Genomic DNA, 22,135 nt, shown 5'->3' on the forward strand with positions numbered 1-22,135 from the left:
TATCATGTTAGATCTGGATATGGATCTGGCTTAATTTGGTAAGGGACTCATGGCCAACTTAACCCCAGTTTGAGTTCTTGTTTTTTTTTTTGAATAATCAAAGGAAACCACACCACCCCCTCCCCACTGACTGCACACCCTTGAGGTCGCCCCTGCCCACTGAGGAGTACATCCAGCTTCGACCATGCAGCAAGGGACACCATTGGGGGGTTTGAACTTGTGACGTCCCATCAACTTGGTGACATTCACAGGTCGCCCCTAGGGGCTATGAGCGCCCAGTTTGAGAAGTTTATCATCGAATTTGCTGCACAGGTCACCTGGTCTTAATTGGAAAGACTTTGGTTTGGATCCAACAAGATTATGGCCATTAGGAATAGGGGTGGCAATTTCTGACACGACCTGCCAACCCGACCCGCCAACCCGCCTCTTAGGCGGGTTCGGGTTGGGCTTAAGCCAACCCGTTTAATAAACGGGTCGACCCGTGTAACCCGTTTATTAAACAGGTCGGGTTCGGGTTGGGGGTATGCCAACCCGGCTGACCCGTTTAATAAACGGGTTAGGCGGGTGGGTCAACCCGCCAACCTGACCCGCGAACCTGAAAACCCGTTTACCCGACCCAACCCATTTATTAAATGGGTTGGCGGGTCGTGTCGGGTTACCCGTTTATTAAACGGGTCGGGTTCGTGTTTGCCACAGCCGACCCGTTTAATAAACGGGTCGGGTTCGGGTTGAGGTATGCTGACACACCAACCCGACCCACCAACCCGACCCGATTGCCACCCCTAATTAGGAATTAAAACCTCAGCTCAATGGTTCTACTTGGATTCCAACTTGAACTAGATCGAGATCAATAACAGATCTAGCAAAAAACAAATAAAACTATCATAATGCAAGCATTTTGCGGGTACGTCTAAATGCGGAATGTCCTTGAAACAGTCCAAACGGCTTTAAAATGCACGTCAAGCTTTTAAAGTATTTTAGAAGCATTCCTCACATTGTGAAAACCAAAACTGGACTTCCGTTAAAATAAGCTGGATTAACAAACTTACAACCAAACTAACCCTAATAGGAAAAAGTACCTTTTTACCCTTAGGGGGCATTTGAATGACAGAACGCAATCCTCCATCGCGTCCCAACTTGCATGGGCCCCAAATTCCTATGTTGTGTTCCTGCAATAATGGGACAAATGCCCATTTTGGTGGGAAATTTCGTTAGCCCCTACAATTTGTCCTGAACAAATTCGTCCAGAAGGAGCTGTCCTGAGGATCAAACGCCCCCTTATTTGTATTCATCCTGTGCCTTTTTGTATTGCATGTCCTGTGGAAAGCTGACGAATGGATTGAATTATTGAAAAACTTTCCTGTTCATCACGTCATTTCTTCCATGCATGCACCTTTTTTGCTTGGGTGTTTTGGGTTGGTGGATTTGTTGCCAAACTAAAAGCGCCACACTCCAATTTGCTCAACGTTGTCGCTGTGGCCAACATGATATGATAGAGAGAGAGAGAGAGAAGCTAACTTTTATTCAGGGCAAACTGGTGCACATAAATCACCCAAAAGCTAAACATCTAACCTGTACACTAAAAGAATTACTCCATCCAGTTCACCCCAATTTCGTGTGAAAAGAGATTGCTGCCTTGGCAAGTTACAGTAAATGGTACGACAAATTAACAATTTTGCATTCTTAGCTTGTGATGAGAAATCAACCAGTGGCAGCCTCATCACCTTCAACCCAACCCATTTTAGTGGCCAACTCATAAACCTTGTCCACTTTACTGGGATCAACCTTGAAGAACCCATATGCATCAGATTTCTTCACCACAGAGCCCTTGAGAGCCTCCAGCATCAACACCTCTTTCATCTTAAGATATTGCACCGGCAGCAGTCTATTCTGACAGCATAGTTGTTGTTCCTAGAACAAACATTGTATTGCATCAGGATTTACACATGTTCAGGAATGAAAATATGATCAGCATTGCAATAGAAAACAATGCAACATGTATTGTATCAGGATTTACACATGTTCAAGAACTGCTCCCTCGATAAAAACTAATTAGAGAACAAACACACTGTGTAACATCATTTGAAGAAAGACCAAAAGCAGGCCATATATTAACTAGCATACATGCAAGAAACCAATCTATTGAATACCGTCCAAGCTACACAACCCTCAACTTGTGGCCTATTTGTAGAAAACAGTTGAAACAGAAGCTCGTAAAAGTTTAAATTTCTTTTCAGAAGAAACAATCATATAGAATTTGTCGTAACAAAGTGCAAAAGGCTTTTATTCATACTCATAAGGGTTAATTGGGGAAGCAATTATTTTATTGTATTATCAGGTAATGAATGGAAAGTCACATAAACCCCCCAAACAACATAATGAAGACTTATATTTGTATGTCACCTTTACCTATCAACAGCAGACCATTTGGTACTTAAAAAGCCAACTCCAATGCTTGGATAATGTTTTCAAGGTGGTGATGCCTTGAAGACCCCTTGATACAAACGAATATCACAAAAGCCACAAGAAGCACATGAGCATGTGTGCATGATTTAGGATAACTCAGCATGTGTATGTACATGTATGCCTCATAAAACTGGTTGATACCAATCAGAGGTTTGCAAAACGCTAGAAATCGAAGATACTCATTCAGTTGATAAAATGGCACATGAAAGGTAGAAGGATTATTGAAGAAAAATCCTAGGTTTTGGAAAGAATGGAAACTAAACAAATTGTAAAGTTAGTGGACACATATATACAAAAATTAGAAAGAATTATTGAAGATAAATCCTAGGTTTTGCAAGTAATGAAACCTTACATCTAGACCAGGAATAGTAAAGACACAGTGTTTTGACACGTGGGTCTCCAGCTAACAGAAAAGATCTACATAACATAAACATAGTCACAGAGACACTCGGTATACAAGGAGTTACACAATTGGCACCAAGCAAGACAGACGTACATTTCACACACATGCATGCACGTGCACACATGCACAAGCACAAACACGGATTTTGAAAATCTACAATCTAAATCAACACAGCACATCTTTTGTTTATGATGAGGAACCCTTGCCGAAGCGAGGGAAAATCCCAGGTGGGGCCTCACAACCACTCTGCCTTCCGTGGCCCATCTCTGAAAGCTACGGACACGCCCGTGTGCCAGTGGGTTTTGATCCAGGGTCTTCAACTCAACACCTTCACAACCCCCCCTGCTGGCCACACGGGCAACACCCAGGGTGGTCAATACAGCACATCTTAAAGGCAGAAATCTTTTATAGCCATCATGATAATTAATATCTAAGAGCAGAGACTATTTTCCTGATAATGTATCCAACAAGAACGTTACTAGGGAAAACAAATCTGCATTATCACTTTAAACTCAGGTAATCTGTATGTGGGATGTTTGAAAACAGTCATCAGAGGAGTGATGTCAAAAGCAATCAAAGGTTACTTCACTTGAACAAATCTTATAGTCATGCAGTGAGGCATATTCTGTGGAAAAGGTTAAGCTCTTAGAATGTAAATGAAGTGAACTACAACTTTAAAGCAAAAGACAGTTGCTTTCTTTTTATGAAAGGCAAGCTGGGGTTAGGCAGACCCCTACCAGAACAACAGTCGCCCCATGTGGCAGAGCGATTTGATCCTGGGCCTTCAGCTTGACACAGGACCCCGCTTACCACATGTGATACCACCTCGGTGGTGGTTCAGTTGCTTTTGTTCAGACAAGATAATGGCAAACTATGTTTCTTGGAATGGAATACTGGTTATACTTACAGTCACAGATAACAGATCTGCACCAGGAAGCCCAGTGATATCCCATTGATCTAGTAACCCAGAAAATTGTCCTGTTGTTGTAGAAGATGCATCGGTGCCTCCGGATTCACTTTTAATTTTATGATTGTCGCCACCAGGGGTTCCATCTGGTTCTTTTTTTTCTTTGCTCATAGTGTGATTCGCATGTTGAAGTACTTTTCCACCTGCAACTGACTGACTGCTTTCTTTTGCTTTCAGCATGCTTGCTTCAGCTTCTCTTTTTCTCTTCTCTGCAGCATACCTCTCTCCTTCAGCCAACGTATGACATCCTGCAGCCCTGTATTCCTGAAATGCAAAATAGATCCAATAATGAACAATTTTCATAGAAAGTATGAACACCTGACTAATACATTATTTTAGAAAAGAGGACTGAATGTTTTATTCAAAGATCATTAGACATTAGATCCACACCCCAAAGGTAAAATTTTCAATCATTGCAAGTTTGTAACAAGTTTGTAACAAAAACTGACTGGTGGGATGACTTTCTCCACTAAACCAACACAAGATCAGTTGAGGCTACCTGCTTACAGTTCGCATCAACAGTTTCTGTTGGCAAAAGCCACCATTGTTAAACTGTATAATACCCAACCGACTTAACTGAGTCATCAATCAAAGGATAAAAATTAGTCATGCAGTTCCAAGGCAACTTCAAGTTGAGCAAGTACCCCCAGTCAATGATTTAAAAAATAAGGCATCAGTACCATTCCATTATTAGAACTCACAGTCAACAACTACAGGAAATGTGGGACTTGAAGATTTTATATCAGGAATTCTGCTCTACAGGATGTAACAGGAAAAGAAAGAACTTGAAGCATGAAATATGGAAGCAAACTTTCTAGTGATCTACAATTCCTTTGCAACAATGCAGATGAGTCAGTAATATGTGTATCAGTATTATCATGTTTTCATATTTTTATTATGAAAGAGACAATTTAATAGAATAATGCAGTTAAAGAGAAGGGCTTGAATCGATAATCTTGAACAGAAAGTCTAACTAGGAAGGCTCACCAATCCAGTCATCCCAACATAGTAAGTTTAATACGTTTTTTGCATTATAACAAATGTATATTGATCTGTATGATAGATCCGATCAAGAAATGCCTGCAAGTATTTCCAAATGATCCAACCTGGAGAACCATTTCCTTTTCTTCTTGACTCCAAGACAAATTATACCCACTTTTAATTATTCTTAGTTTTCAAAAGGAGAATAAGACAACATTTTAGTGAAGCAGTCATAAATGCAGATCAGCCTAAGATTATGTGCCTAGAATTTTTACCACTAAAACAATCAAATATCTTGAGATATCTCCAGCAACAACTCCATAAATCTTCTGAGATTTGGTTCCACATTGAGCATGATTTAAATCTTTTTTGGAGGATAACTGACGAAAACCGCCTCATTTACCAAGTTTCATCCCGTAAAACCCCAGGTCCCCCTTGGCCATAAAAGGGTACACCCAACTTCAGTCTCGTGGCAAAAGACACGCACTGGTGGGTTTTGAACTCTTGATGTCCTGCCAACTTGGTGACTTTCAGAAGTCGCCCCTACCATGAGCAACTTAAATCAATACTAGATACATATAGAGGGTGATTTCTACTCAACTATATTTAATTAGTCAGAAGTGCATAAGTTCATTAATGACTGCTACATTTTTATAATGCAAGAAAGCTTGAACTGGAGAACTGTTTAGAAAAAGATGTATATCTGGATATCATGCTCATATGGTTAGGCCACTTAATTTGTCTGGACAAAAAAGTTGACTCGGATCTATGTCCAATTTACTAGGTGAGGGGACTAAATTTTGACCCATTCAAAAAATGGCTTGAGTACCCTCCATAGGCTTATCTGAACTAGATAAGAATCCAGAATTGGTATAAATTTTCACCAAGTCGGATCCAGAGATGGGGCCAAAATGGAAACAGATAAGATTCAGAGATAGCCAACAGTAATATTGGGAAATATTGGGGAGATATGGGACATGATGGATTCAATCCTGTGAACTTTAACACAATTGGCTAATCTTTCAATGCACAAAATGGGAAAAAAGAACACATGTTAGGTGAAAAGAAAAAAAAATAGCGCAGGACATCTTTTCTGATTCACACAGTTCTGACTTCTGAAAGCGTGGAAGCAAAAAGGAAGAAAAAAATATAAGCACAAGCATTGCATATTAAAAGCGAGAAAAATTGTCCTACACTCAAGCATTACCATGCCTTCAACTTAATCTGGAAAATTTATGATGCATAAACATAAAACAACACACAGTTCAAGGCATTGTAAAAAAGCCCAATCTGGATGCCTCCTATTAACATACCCAGTGGTGATTTACAATTTCAATAGAGAAGCCAAACCTGTAGTTCTTGAATTTTTTGGCGAATTTTACGTTCAAGGATCAAACCCTGAATCAATGCATCATGCTCTTCTTGTGAGTGAAAACGCATGAAGACCTTGCAACGCTGGTAAAGTTCCTTATCTTCATTGGAGAGCTCCTTCTCCAATGGATTAGGATAAAGTAGGTTCCTTTCCAATATAAAATCCTTTCTCCTTTTCCTCTCATCAAGCCTACCAGTAGAACATTTGCACATAAAAACATTGTTATAAAGTACAACTTGCAGAAAGCAGAAGGATAACAAAATCATGAACAGCACATTTTGCTCCATAATCTAATTTTGTCTTGTCATACAAATTATTGTCAACTGACTGGTACATGTTCAAAGACTCATACAGCAAAAGAATGACCCATCTTTCATTTACAAATTTGAGAAACCTAGAAGATATCTGTTTTCCATCAAAGACCTTAATATGTATTAAAGCCACGTTGCAATTTCAAGTACCAGGGAAGTACCAAGCTTGCAAAAACTGGGTAACTAACTAATTATAGAGAAATATATGACAACTTATTTTAAAAGAGCACAGTCTTAAGATTTTCCTTTTTCCATGTATCCAACACAATGTTTAGCTGTACAAATATCTCCTATATGCATAATTCACAAATGGAGCTTCATATAGATGTTTAGAGGCTAGGAATGAGATGATAACTACTTTGGGAACATGTCATAACTTATACAAGTTTCTAAACAAAGATTGATAAATCAACGAGACTTAGTTCAGGAGATTATTGTAACAGCTCATGGCTGCTACCCATATCAAGTTACTAACTGCGGAAGCTAAGGTCATAGAAATAAGGATGTGTGATGGCATATTACTAATATCTTGTATATCTATATGTTTGGCTGTGATTTTGTATGTATCAACATTGTTGTAATTTAAATTACCTCCAGAGACCAACAGATCCTAATAACATAGGGTAACGAGACATCCCTAACAATATTTTTTTCGACCTAATGAGTTGATTGGGACCTTTCTCTCAACTATAGGGTTTGCCTTTCCTTTTACCCTCTTTTCTTCTTCTTTCTGTTTCTTTCCCTGCATCAACATATTACAAAATCTCTTGCAAGTTAAAAACAAACTTTGACATCAGAGCAGGACGGCCATTAAGGTTCCAACAATCCTAATATTTTCCGTGTCCTCTTTCTTAAGTTCCTTCTCCATCAGATCGTATTTGCATTTTTTCTTTCATACTGCATCATATTCGCACCATAAACCCCTCTTTCATTTCTCCGTCTCGAATCATCTTTTCTTTTCCCAAATCTCCCCTTTTTGAGGGATCTTCCATAAAGTTTTCTTCTTCTCTGTTCACCCCCTTTTCTTTCTTTGCTTCTACAAACAAGTACTTATCTAAATAAAAACTAATAATGAAATATGATTGGTCTTATTTACCAGCAGAAGAAAAAGGATGCCATATAGCTGACATCAAAGTCACATGACTTAAGCCACCCTTCTAACATCAGCAACATGACATCAGATCTAAGATCCCATTTTGTTGAGATCCGATCACATGTTTTTCATATGGAATAGTCAACAAAAAGAAATTGTCATGCAATTACCAAATTGTTTTCTAGAGCAAGGTTGTAAGTATCATATTGTTACTTGTATCGATCGAGCCCAAAATAAGATACGTATTATATCGTATTGTAAAAAATCATAATTTTTAATAAAAATTCCAAAAAAAATCTAAAAAACATGAAAAATCAGAAAAAAAACTAGCAAAAATTCTAAAAAACTTATGACACATGAAACAATGATGAATTATACAAAATACAACCATCAAATCACATATGAAGCATTTATGTCTCCATGAGCTGCATAAGACATCATCAAACATCAACTATCTCACAAGAACAATGCAAAATATTAAATATCTTGCAATTAAGAACATGTCACAAGACTTATACTTTCATATTACATAAAAAAAATCATGGCAATAGTTGCAATCGATTTTCAATTTGTTTTCACTTATTATTTAAGTGCTTCATTGCCATGCAAGATCATCTTATGCCAACTTTGGAGGGTAGCTTTGTAATTTTATTCATAATAAAGATTTTTTACCTTAGCCCACTTCCTTAAGTAAAACAATAGTAGAAATGCATATTTACTTTAACAAATCGCAAAAGCCCTCTCCCTTGCGCATGAATTGGCCTTCAAATCACTCTCACGAGTCCTAGGGTGCGTTGATACCTCTCTAATGGCTTCTACACAAATGAGTGAGTCGGCCCTCAAGAGGTACTTAAAACCCAAAATTGAAAAATTATGATTCATCCATTTTTTAAGTGTGTCCTCCTGATACGGTACGATGTGGACCTATATCGTACGATACAGATACAATGCGTACTCGTATCGCGATACGAGTGTGTATCGCATTGATATTCCTCATAGTAATGTTATATATCGTACTGTATCATACAATACATACAACATTGATCTAGAGTATTTTCAGTATGCCTAGGATGGAGAAAGCCCTCACTAAATTTGAATCTGATTAGTCATTACCTAATTGGATACACGTCTGAATGTAATCAGAGTCGGATCTTGTCAAATTTAGAGTTAAATCAAGATTAAGATGTAAAATACTAAAATAGAATCCAAGTCTGGTTATTAATCGGGTGTTGCTTCCTTTATTGAATTCCAATAAATAGATTATGGTTCATTATGATATCCGACCCAAACCCACAAAGTTGACAGGTCAAGCACAAACTCTCACAATTAACACTCAGAATGCAGCCCTAACTAGTCAAAGATGTACCAACAAGAATACAAATGGAACATGATATATATGCACTTCCATCTCATCAAATCAGCATTTGCCAAGTATATATGGTGTAAGCTTCTTTAGGTAGTAAAAGAAATTTCTCCAATTATTGGTAATATAATTTAATTTTACAAAATGGACATACCTTGATAGATAAATATGCAACACCCGCACCTTCAGTTCACGATGAGCTTCAGAATCATTGTCCTTGAATTCCATCTCTGCTAGAGGCTGTTCAGCATCATTGTCATACTCAGGGTCAAATTCTTGCCTCTTCGGATTATAGCCACTCAATTCAGTCAGAGAGGGCCCATCATCTCCTGTAACTTTAGGTCTTTTCCCTCCAATACTCCTCTCTGAATGGTCTGCAAAGCAATAATGATTTAACTTCTTGAAGTTTAACAATGAAAATATCTTGGACAAAAACTGTTTATATATATTTTCATAAGGTGGCAATAATACTAAACAAAAAAATTAATAAAACTAAAACACTGGAAAAAAATAAGAGTGAAGAGGCAAAAGAGCTTCCTTAACAACATTGCACCAACAAAAACTTTACAGTATGCAGTGTCTTCATATCTATGAAAACATTTCTTCATCATAAAACATCTTGACATTAACAGTTCTACATCTCCTCTCGACTTCTCTACTAGGAAGATTTCCAAATTAGTGGAGACCTCAAAATCCAATTAAGCCTGAATTATGATGCTTGATTGCAAATTCAGCTAATAGAGATGAAAAAAGATACGCTTGATCAGTCATTGGACATGAAGAAATATCACATTTTTTGTTTTCTCTTTCCTGCTTTCCTTTTTCTTTCTTCCTTGTCCAAGGGTCATAACTGTCACACGATTAAAGCTAATTTTCAGAAGCACATTATCACCAATGTCCTATTGTACAAGGAAAATATGTGCTAAAATAGCACAAGAATATAGCATATATCTGAATCTGTAGTCAAAAGTGGCATGTTATTCTTTGTAAGCAAATGTATCATTGTATCAATTAGGGATGACCACGAGTTGGAACTGTATCATAAACTCACACTGATTCCGAACCTGAATTTCTGGGTATATGCACAGAAAATACAACCTAAATATTATTCAGGTCAACCCAAACATGACCGAAATTATATTTGGGTCTGGTTTTGGGCTACGGTTTTACATGTATTCTTGAGTAAGAAAATGCATATTTTAAGCACTCTTTAGTTTATACAGGTCAGGTTTGGGCCTTTTTTCTTTTCAACCAGACAACCTAAACCCAGAATCTGAACCTTGCTACCTATTTTGTAGATGGACTAAGGTGCACCATGCACCCTATCGGTTGGATATCCAAACAAATGATAGTCCTAACAATAATTAGACATATAAAGTAGAACAAGAAAAGCTAAAGGGAAGACAGTAATTGCATAATAAGATTTTTGTCTTAACATGTGAAATATGAGAAGCATTTATAGACAACCAAAAATTATAACCCGTGACTGCAACTCCAAGCTAGTGACAAAAACTTAATTCTCACATATATTAAGATGCAGATCCACTTTAACTTCAATATTTACATTAAAAAAAGGCATTTCAGCATACCTTCAGATGACATCAGGCCTTCAATTTTGATCCCATCAGCATCCTTCACCTGAGACATGCTTGACGCTTTCTTACCAGCACCAACAGATGTTGCATTTGTGTTGTTATAACTAGTACCACTTATCTTGGCCTCTACAGGATCTACATCTGACACAAGAAAACAGCATCAGCATGGGGGTTGAACAATCCAAATATCTTCAGCAAATCATTTTCTTCAAGTAAATTACCACATACCTAGACTAGATGGCAAACGCCCAGAATGAGCTTCTTTACCAGAATCTTCACTCCTTGACAGGCAAATTCATAACAGTCAGCAAGGAGAAAATCCCAATATTGATACTGAAGCATATAAATATAAAAGGACTCAGTAATGTAGGCACATAGTACTTGACTGTTGGTGGAGAGAATGGAGATTCCTTGGTTGTGATCTCAACAGGCAATGAAAATCCTGCAACAGAGTGTGACTTGCATTAGCAAAGATAGCCAAATCAAAATATGCGGCATTGAGTTATAATTAAGTAGCAAATGAATGTCTAGGCTTTTAGGTTTCTAGCTTTTCATTAGAAGAATCATGACATTTTGTTGTGTTAATAAATGGAACAATTTATCCTACCCACGCCTTGGGCAATCTGGTTGCTCAATTTATGTCTAAAATTAAAAAATGGGCTTAATAAAATGGGCTTAATAAAATGTGCTTAGTTGACTATCAAAACTGTGTATTAAATAAGAACAATAATGAAAAATTTAACAATCACAAGAATCATTGAGGCGACTGCAGCAAACCTTTCTTGTCATCACCATGTCCTTTAGCCATAGCAAGAAGCTCCTTCCTATTCTTTCCAACAACATGTGACATGTCCTATATAATAAACAACGGTGTCAACTTAACCTAGTAGAAAATGTATGGAAGGAAAGAGGTTGAGTATCCTGCATCACCAGAAAATGCTATTAAAAAAGTAAATTACCGGGAGAGGAAAACATGGAGATTTCATGTATGCTGTATTGTAGTGATCAATACACTGTGCCTTGGTCTTTGTACCAACATGTTCAGCAACTTCTGCCCAGTTCCCCAATCCATACATTTCAATTCCCTGTTAGTTACCAAACAATTAAGTTTGCAAGTCCATGCAGCTTTCCGTTAACTACAATAAAGAAGATATAATAAAGTCAAAGAAACAGAGACCAATTCTCAAACAGCTTGCAAAGCAACCATTGAGTGAAATATTTGGGATGTACCTCCAGTAGTAATATCTCTTCATCTGCATTCCAATCCGGATAGATTAATGGGAAAGACAAATTATCCTGTTTAAGAAAAACAAAGCAGTGCATAAACGCTAGGTAGGGGAGTGACTAAGTCATCTACAATAATCCTTCTGAATCAATTACAAGCAACTTCCTCACAAGAAAACATATGCATGCACACATGACGAGAACATACATACATTGGAGAGAGGGAAAGATCTTGTTTCATTACAAGAAATCAAGCTGCATAAACTTGCAAGCAGCCTGGCACAGCCCAGAGTTGAGCCTCAAATTTAGGCCAAGCCTGATTATACTGGGAAAACCCAAGCCTAATAGCTAATAAGGCCAAGGTTTGGATTTCAAGGTAGGATGCAGATAGTCCTCATTACTTTATTTTCAATATATGATTCTGTTTTCATAATTTTAGTGGGTTGGGCTCCTAACAAAATCCATTCAACACGTAGTTTAACCAAGTTGGAGGGTCAGGTTTTAGCCCTACTCAGATTAAACTCATCTTCAGATGTTAAGCAGGCTGGACTGGGATTGAACCTGAGTCTTCACAGCCATCAGGCTCTAATATGTCCACTTCAAACATGGCTAGACCCAGTATTCACATGCTAGTGCAGTAGAAAGTAACAAGATTGTAATGTAGCACTTCCGAAAGTATGTAAAAGACAATTTACACTTCCATCCAGGAAAAGATCCCGGAACAACATCAAAGGATAAATGAATGATAAAATAATCAGTAACTCATTATATATGGTACCAACCATAACCCTGTAAGGGTGATTGCTTTTGTGAGGTGTAACTTCAGCTCCTACAGAGAAGCATTCCACACACAGGTCAAAATCAGGACATTTTGTGCATTTAATGCGAATCTTTCCTGATATGTCTTTATTGCAATAATTGCAGTGATACAATGCACGCTTTCCGTCAGCTGTTCCTATTACATTAAAAAAAAAGATATTAGGAGAACGTGAAAAGGAATTTCGAAGATCAACAAGAAAATAAATCAATTTCTTGAAACCTTTAGAGTCAGATTATAGAGCATGAATTAGTCAACAAGTGCTAAACATAACAACAGAGGATCCCCAAACAAAAAAATTTATACATGCACAAAAGGGTTGAAACAAATTGTATGACATAAATTACTTTCTATAATTTATAATTATCCAGAATGCTAAAATTTCATATAGTAATTTGGCTACTTGAGAGGATCTATATTTAAAAATTAAAACGTAACTGATTAAATACAATTTTATTTATTGAGATACAACAATCTTGCCAATTTGCCATGTGTTCCAATAGCTGCATAGTGAAGTTCAGATCCAACAACAACAACTACGCCTTCATCCCAAAACAATTGGGGTCGGCGATATGAACCAAAAAAGAAAATCATTATGGGTCCTCCACATGAATCCTTCTCCTCCAATCATTTCTATCCAATGCCATGTCCTCGGTGAGGTTCAAAGCATTCATATCCTTTCCTATCATCTCCATCCAAGTCTTCTTAGGCCTACCTCGACCTCTTTTGACTAATATATTTTTCCATTTGTCCATCCTTCTAACTGGAGCATCATTAGGCCTTCGCTGAATATGTCCAAACCACCGTAAACGATTTTCTCTCATCTTATTTTCAATGGATGCAACGCCTACCTTCTTACGTATCAGTGAAGTTCAGATCCATGTGCGTAAATTGTTTGTGATGGTTCTCAGTTTCATTCTATTCATTCAACTTGTATGAATAGCCTTAATACGATTTGAAGAATAAGCTTTCACACAAAACAAAAAGTTGTACAATTTTTATAAATCAGTTTTACTTCATGTATCCCATTTAGCAATCCTAAGCTTCAGCAATGAGCATCTATGACCCCTGAGGATTGTCAATGTTAATACAAAATGTACATTAGCTGGATCAGAACTTTCCATTGGGAAGACCAACACCACAATCCAGCTCAATTTTCAGTTATGTCAGCACAATCTCCCAAAATTTTACAACAATCAAATGATCCCCATTTTTTCTGCAGCAAAATTTTCCTCCATTTTCCGTTATCTTTTTCGGACAAATTGTACCTTGTATACTATACACAGCACTACAAAATTTAATTTACATCAGCTATGTCCAAAAACTCTAGTCTTACATATCAAGAAGATAGAGGATCTGCACAAATAATGCTCTGACAGACACCTCAAAGTAAGAAGGAACCAAGCTTAAGATGTGTGTACCTGTATTATTATTCTCTAAGTTCTCTCCACTGGGAGTGACCCTTCTTCTCTTTGATCTGCAAATCATAGAGCATCAAAAAATTGAAGTAAATAAGAAAGATTTTTTAAATTGGAAGAAAAGAAAGAAAATTTAAGCTAAGCACATTGGGTTGATAAACCCTAAGTTGATTCAGAAAGCATATACTCTAAGAGAGGCACATATATACGCATCACTACAAGCAAACCATGTGAAGTTATCATGCAAAACACCAATTCACTGCTAAAAAATATTTCCTGTATGAATACCATAATATCTTATGAATTGAAAAATTTTCCCTTCTTCAAGATCCCCAGAAATTCATTTTGGAGAATATCTTGAGTACAAAATCTATAAAACAGTACAAAAGTACAGAAGATTCATAAGCCAAACAGTCACGCATATGTTGGCTCAAGCAAGTCATCTGTTTCTCCTCTTGTTCATTCATCTTTTCCATAAACGTCTTATAACATTTCATAGTTCCATTTTTTTTTATTACACCAATCTCTCTTAAAAAATATTTCACAACAATATATTAACTCAATCACGTAAATGTTATTGCCCCTCATTTTGAGTTCTTCTACGTAAACGAGTGAACATTATATTTCCATCTCCATCTTCTACATAAAGCTCAACTTCAATTTAGTAAAATTTCATATGTGAGAATCATTCACATATATCCAGATTGTATTTGCTTGTCAAAGCTATGAGTATGCCAGCTAATACATGGTTAATCACATACAAATCTTGATATAGTTGCAGCACTGTAAATTTTCTGCTGTCCATGTTAAATTCATGCAATAACATACAAACAACATCAACCCATACATTCAATTCATGAGATGCGCCAACCAAAGGTTGGTCCATTATCAGGGGCATCCAAGCAAAACTACACACACACATACATACATACACAGGTACATACGTACATACGTACATACTATATATATTTATATATTAGGTGTAAACTACATGTGAATGGAGATTTTTTGTGGGTTTTGTCCTTTTTTAATGTGTCCGTACAAATGTGATTCACGCGCTTGATTTTATAGAAATTGACACTTGGATTGCCCAATTCTGACACATCAACAAGTTTTCATAGGGTTTGAAAATAATCCAAAACTTTCATAAATATTCAAGGTTCAAAAAACCCCACTTTTCTTTGAGAAAACATGATCCAAGTGTGATTTCTAGTAAATGGATCATGTCAAACACATCTGTGGGGACAGATTTGTGAAAAAACACATTGTAAGTGTACTTTCCATATGCACTTCACGTAACTTTGTTCATACCTCTCTCTCTCTCTCTCTCTCTCTCTCTCTCTCTCTCTCTCTCTCTCTCTCTCTCTCTCTCTCTCTCTCTCTCTCTCTCTCACACACACACACACACACACACACACCACATAAGTATGCACACATACACATGCAAATACACGTGCACATATGCATACATGTGCGTACCCAGCAAACACACACACCAAATAGGCACATATATACACGCACGCACACAGGCATGCACCCCCACCCACCCACACCAAAATTGACGCCACTGTAGATGAAGATCATAAATTATGGGCTGAATACCTTACCCTCCCGGCCAGCACACGGCCAATCATGATCTTGACTCTTAAGCCTAATAACTGCGTGAATTCTCTTTGATTCTTCGTTTGATCTTCTACTACTTTCCAAACACTAAAATGGAGAATACATCCCATCCGAAAACCAATACCTTCTTAATTCATCAATATCACTAAGCGAGCACGACGCCTACTCATTGGCACGTGAATAATTCAACACGTAAATATACAATTTTGTAACTGCAAAACTCCGTAAAAACAAGTCAAGATTCTCGCATACTATTTAATCACGAAATGCTGCCACACCCCTATCAACCAAGCAAGCACATACACAGAAATTAAACAAATGGGTCATCCGAACATCACAAAAACAATCGCACTTCGACTCAATTTCGTGCATATGAACCTGAAAATCTTCATGAGAAACGGAGAACGAACATATCGTACAGAGAATCTTGCACGAAATTGGCGGATCGAGAAGGACCAGCGGCGACGGAAAACTCACCTTTGGTGTGGATCTTCGTCTCCGGAATTGGGGACCCCTCGCGATCGGCCCATGGAGGTAAGAACCGGGGATCCGGACGACTTCCGATCTGCGTTCTCCCGGTGGGTCGGAACGATCTGGGACGTACAATCGCAAGCTAGGGCATAGCAACCTTGAAAAGCGGAAAACCTTGCAAAACAAAGGGAGCCTGTTTGGAGAGAGAAAATATTGGTTGCACTCGTGCCCTAATTTCTCACTCACAGGGATACTCCAACTTTGCTCCGCCGTCGTGTCTACTTGTATGCGAATGTTAACAGAAATTTAACCGTGTCTTCGTAGCTTATGCTGTGAACCCATATTCGGTCAACAGGACTCCCTATGACTATGACTTCCAACTTCCAATAGTAGGAACTCAATCCCAGCAATATAGGGGTTGGATTTGGGTCATGATTTTTTTTGGGTACCCGACCCGACCCAACTTTTTTGCCTAGTACCTCGACTTGGCCCGAGTATTTTATATGTATTTTTCATTAAAAAAATATCTAAAATTATATTGGTCCGGGCTTGGGAATCCATTTTCATGACCCAACAAAAAACGAACCCAGTGATTTGTTATTTGGGCGAGTTCAGATATATTCTAATGGGTCGGGTACCTACCCGTTGACAGCCCTACCCGCATTTATGATAGTTAGATCTATTCATCTTGCTCGCTTCTTCATTCGAGTGAGGTGCAAATGAATCAGACCGTTGGACAATGAAGCTGAATCCAACATGTTATTCCCAATTTAAATCCTTCAAATACAACACAAACATGCATTCGGATCAGATTCAGATTCGCTTAATATTATTTTCGGTTTCAAACGGAATTCCAAGCAATTTTTTAGCTTTAATCTAATTCAAATTCAAGATGAAAACCCAATCTGGTTGCCATCTTTACATGTAAAAAGTTTGTTTTTTATCACTTTTTTCTACCGGATCCAGTATTACCACATAAAATTCGGATCGGGTTTCAACCGTCACATGATTCGGATCAGGAACAAATTCGGACCTGATGTTTGGATCTGAGATTCGGATCTAGCATGACACGGATCTCACCCGATCCGTTTGCACACAAACTCTATAACACTCGCTTGAAGTTTGGTTGGATAACTCTGGTCTCCGAGGGTGTGCTCACCAGAAACACAGAACGGCAATGGCTTCCTCCATTCTTGGTGGCGTTTCCTCACTTCCTCTCTGCAATTCCTCCGATTTAACCAACCCCAAATCGATATGCGTCCTCCCCATATCTTCAAAATACCCATTCAAGGCCACCACCCTCTCTTTGCGCTCCCTTTCTCCCCCCTTGCGCCATTCTCATAGGGTGCGTGCCGCTTCTGGCCTCGTTGATGACGAAAATGCCATAAACTCTCTTCCCGAAGCGGAAATGGGACCTGAATCCGCTGTTTTGGAGGTGTGTTTTTCTTTGTTTGGAGAAATCCCTTTGTTGGTTTCTTGCTAATCTTTGTTTCCGTTGAGCTTTTTTGACAGGTTGGGGCTGATGGTCCTGGCGTGTCTCCACTAGCACTGAGTGAAGATGTTGAAAAGGTATTTCTCCTTGTCCTCTTTGCTTTCCTCTCTTTTCCATTTTTTGTGGGTAAGTTGATTTTTCGGAATTTATGAATCATATTCTTGCTTTGATCTGCATTGTCATGTAATTTGCACTCAATTTTTTTGTGTTCAACATATGAATTGGTGAAGTTTCGAATCGCAAACGTAAATTAAGCTACTTTATGTTTAATATGTTGGAATGAACGAGTGGATGATTAAGAAGACGCATTTGTTTAATAGAACTTTTTCATTTATGTGGAACTTGAGCTAGGATTTATGAAGTAGAAAACTTTATTTCTTTAATGAATGAAGTTGAGGGATGTTTCTTTTGTTTCTTCAACGGCGTTGTTTGAATATAATCACTTATGCGTTACGAAAGAGTTTGCCACCTCTGAACTCTGGGTTCATCATAATCTTGTATTCGACCAAACTGCTGATTCATGAAAAGCATAGCGGTGGACAATACACATAAGTTATTTCCAAGTGTTTCCTAGTTTTAGCTTTCAATCTGTAATTGGGATTGGCTGTACTGTTGAAAGGAAATTCACAGTCTTGGTAATCTTACACTGTAACTGAACGATAATTTATATCCAGCGTTGTTCAGTAGGCATCTTCATCTTGGTAAAGCTACATTTTCTAGTCCTCTAAAATATTGGTACAATTATTAAATATTTCTGGTTCTTGATTGAGATGATCTCGTGAATCATTGTTCTATCGATCATTACCTTTTGTCTGTGGCATGTTAGATCTTTGTCCAGATAAACGACAGATATCTGGATCAATTGTGAATTTATGAACTTTATGAACAAGAGTGAATACCACACAGAAGAGTCAAGACCAGGCTTCCGTTGGTAGCTGTGGTTGTATCTGATCGAGTTTACTCCCTTTTCACGCTGCCCAGCATTTCTGCTTGGAGCAACCGAGACGAAAGCCAAAGGTTAGTCTCATAGGTGGACGTATCAAACCGAAATAAGATCTCAGATTGACACCTTGATACACTGATTTACCATAATAATAAATAGAGTCAATGGTTAGCCGTGTCTCCTTGTAAGGTGGATGAGTACTTTTCATGTATATATGTGGCTAAGTTGTTTAGGCCTATCACTACAATTTCTAACTCAATTAAAGTAAACTGTTTGCTAATTTGGGTCAGTAGCTGCTGGGGTTCCTCTTTTTGTTTACTTGTGTCAATTTCAAACATCCAGTGACACGATATCCTGGATCACATGTCTTTAGTTGGTTTTTGTTGCTGGTGAATAGCATGAGTACTTTGAGGGTAGGATTTCCTTTTATTCTTAACTTTGTGTGGTTCATTTTTTAATTTTCAAGTTGTCCTTGAGCAAGGTGAGGGATTCATCATGTTTCTATGTCATTGTTCTGAGCAAAATAATCTTCCTTGTTCCCTGTCAAAAGAATGAAGAGGAAATTTTTTAAGGGGATTGCCTGCTGCAAGAGTAAGACATAATTAAGAACTTGTTTTACATTTAGGAGCATTTACAATTCATGGTCCATTTGTGGTAGTGTTTGTGTTGGGGAATTGGAAAGTGAGCTTCTATTGCCATTCTGTGGAGTACCCTTATTCCTTCTTGATCGAGTGTGTGTGCTGCTTGATTAAGTGCTTAATTTTGAGAGCAGGACTATTCTCTGTTCTTGGCACTTTTTTCAAGTTTACTTTTCATGGCACTGTCTCAGAGTGTTTGTCACTGTGGCTGATGTGTAACATCCATTGTGTACCACGAGGGATGGCTAGATTTCTGTCAGTTACCCTTGTGCACATGATATGCCATTTATCTTAAGCTGCTGAAAAGCAGGCTGGGGATTGTGCCCCTTGATTTGTTATCTTCAAATGCAACCATCAAGAATAATGAAGAGAAGCATAAAATTCTGGAGGTTGTTCTTCCAGATTGGATATTCTCCAATAAGTGGGAGTAATAAAAAAATCTGGAATTAAAAAAACAAATCTACACTTAAACTGAATATAACAGCAAAAATGATGAGGAACTCTCCGGCCATATGAGCCCAGTAAGCAAGATAAGATCTGATCATATAAACCCAGCGTGAATTATTTGCAGTACAGCTGAAAAGAGTCTTGGACGTTGTATTCTTGACGAACGCACTCTAATCCTTCCTTCTCTACCAGGTTTTCACAATAGAGAGACCAATAAAAAGATCCAATCACTTGTACCTTCTAATGATCTCCATGATCTGAGTAAGATGACTGATCCATAAGCCACTGCACTTTCAAACCACAGACTCAAAAGGGGGAAGTGGTCATGTGCTAACCTGTTCTCACCATAGTAGGATGACTTGTTTTTTGGATATATGCTCTGTTCTTCTCTTAAAATATAGGAGCTATAGGGGACTGAAGTAACTAGTATCTTTTGGCTGGGCCTCTTTTTTCGTCTTGTTACCAACTGCAGCTACTGAAGCTCTCCTTATAATTTTTAGTCCAATTACAGATGAGATCTTTTACTATTTCGTATCATAGTCACAAATACTGGCCTTGATTTTATCTCTGCAAGGCAAATCTCATGATAATATAGGTTTAGTTGATAACTCTTGGAAAAATCTCAGCACTTTAAAAATTTCAAAAATATACAAAATAGCAGAAATAAGTAAGAAAATAATATGTTTAAATTCTAAATTAGACATGTATAAAATATAATAAAAGAAATAAATACAATAAAGAAGAAAAACATATTTAAGATATAAAAGAGAAATAAAAAAAGTAAAAGTAACTGAAAATGTCACAATATTATTGTGATATTATTGCAATTAATATCCCTAAATTTTTTTTTTGAAAATATCATGATATTTTACTTTTAAATTATTTCAAAAGAAAAGATTTATATAGCTGATGTTTTCATTATATCTGTGGTTATGGTTCATATTACTTGGTCAGGACGCTGATTCAGAAATTCAAATTATTTGCTTTTGAATATTCTTGGAAATTCATTTTTTGGTATTGTAAGAGGCAAAAAGTTATCTTCTGGCCTTAAAGAAAAAGAAAGCATGGTGCATATTCCTCTTTCTTCTAGGGAAGCTAAATATAGAGGTACAGCATTTACTCCAAGATTGGTTGGTTAAATTGGTTTTTGTAAGTTACTGTTATCTACTTTTTATCTGCCCCATCAAATGGGGATTCTGTTCATGTTGCTAGTGGTAGTTCCTGCAATCATATCAAGCATGATCAATATTGTTCATATGTATTTTATTTCTTCCGGTTCTCCTTTATGTTTCTTATTGTAGAAAATTTTCATGAAGTCTTTGGCCTTCCTCTTTATGTTAGTTTCTCCTTGTTTCTATTTGTCTCTTTAAGTTCATAGGAAAATATTGTTTTAAGGCACATTTTTGGCTGTGTTTTGCGGTAGCTACTAGTTGCTTTGAGGGGGATTTCTATCTCTCTATCCATCCAAGCCAACCGAATTTAGTGGGTTGCAACTATAAATGCAGCTTGGCAACACCTAAATCACTCTACAGGTGCATATGATGACAGCAGATGGTCATGCAACAGTCAGAATTTGTCAATAAATTGTAGTTAGTAGTTACTGTTCCAGTCTAGTTGCAGTTGGCTTTTGATGAGCATCTCTGTTCTGCTAAACTTTTAAGGGCTTCAATTTTGTGGTTAGATGGCGCCAAAGCAAAAGATAAGAATCAAGCTGAGATCTTATTGGGTACCCTTGATTGAGGACTCCTGCAAACAGATAATGGATGCTGCTAGGACTACTAATGCAAAGACCACGGGTCCTGTGCCTCTGCCTACCAAGAAGCGAATTCACTGTGTGCTTAAATCTCCTCATGTAAACAAGGATGCACGTTTTCATTTTGAGATCCGGACACATCAGCGTCTCATCGACATCCTTTATCCAACTGCCCAAACCATCGATTCTTTGATGCAGCTGGACCTTCCCGCTGGGGTGGATGTAGAGGTTAAGATTTGATGGAATTTTCTGTACTACAATGACCAATGCCGTTATAGTTCTGTTCAATTTTATGTAGTACAATTTTGACGTAGTTGATTTTGTGACGTCCAGACCCTGTTAGTCCCCTTCTTGTTCCAGTGTTTTAAAGCCCAATGACCTGTGACTTGTGATCTGTCCGGGTCAAGTTGGTGATTTGGCCAGATCCTGACTTCTCTATACTTTACAAGTTATATATATGTTATGTTTCTTGTGCACACACATTGGTACTTTAATCATTTGGTTGATCATTAGCTGTCGTTCACACTGACTTTCAGTGCAATATCTCCTTGACTAGTTCAGACCACTACTCTTAGGGAAAAAATTTGCTGGATTCTCCGCTTGAGAAGGTCCTTAAACTTCTGTCTATTGCCCTGCATCATTTTATTTCTCTTTCACTGATATCGGTTTGCATTTTTCAACGTGATAAGTGATGGTGTTTCCTGCAATATCAAATACAAAAGCGTACATGAAGACACCATGGTGTGCGAGTGTGGGTG

At 37.7% G+C, this 22,135-nt stretch overlaps 2 protein-coding genes across 3 annotated transcripts; one reads left to right on the forward strand and one right to left on the reverse strand.

Annotated features, from left to right (window-relative positions):
- Positions 1 to 1,490: 1,490 nt before the first annotated feature.
- On the reverse strand, positions 1,491 to 16,285 carry LOC149838377 (transcriptional adapter ADA2-like). Of its 2 annotated transcripts, none has more exons than XM_090006547.1 (13): positions 16,111 to 16,285; positions 14,014 to 14,069; positions 12,558 to 12,730; positions 11,782 to 11,847; positions 11,511 to 11,636; positions 11,329 to 11,404; positions 10,933 to 10,993; positions 10,780 to 10,832; positions 10,546 to 10,692; positions 9,111 to 9,330; positions 6,168 to 6,378; positions 3,777 to 4,100; positions 1,491 to 1,911 (listed from the first exon to the last, which is right to left on the reverse strand). In XM_090006547.1, the coding sequence occupies exons 1-13, from the start codon at positions 16,161 to 16,163 to the stop codon at positions 1,702 to 1,704; spliced, it is 1,776 nt and encodes a 591-aa protein (XP_089862673.1). In that variant the 5' UTR covers positions 16,164 to 16,285; the 3' UTR covers positions 1,491 to 1,701. The 2 variants fall into 2 exon arrangements, with proteins under 2 accessions (XP_089862673.1, XP_089862674.1); XM_090006548.1 differs by having other exon boundaries at positions 12,558 to 12,724; positions 16,111 to 16,275.
- Positions 16,286 to 17,242: 957 nt separating this feature from the next.
- LOC149838378 (small ribosomal subunit protein uS10c-like) lies at positions 17,243 to 21,709 on the forward strand. The gene is made up of 3 exons (XM_090006549.1): positions 17,243 to 17,539; positions 17,617 to 17,673; positions 21,306 to 21,709. The coding sequence occupies exons 1-3, from the start codon at positions 17,282 to 17,284 to the stop codon at positions 21,615 to 21,617; spliced, it is 627 nt and encodes a 208-aa protein (XP_089862675.1). The 5' UTR covers positions 17,243 to 17,281; the 3' UTR covers positions 21,618 to 21,709.
- Positions 21,710 to 22,135: the final 426 nt, after the last annotated feature.

The sequence above is a fragment of the Nuphar pumila genome, chromosome 5, assembly GCF_984573655.1.
Source record: "Nuphar pumila chromosome 5, dmNupPumi1.hap1.1, whole genome shotgun sequence".
NCBI classification, from domain to species: Eukaryota; Viridiplantae; Streptophyta; class Magnoliopsida; order Nymphaeales; family Nymphaeaceae; genus Nuphar; species Nuphar pumila.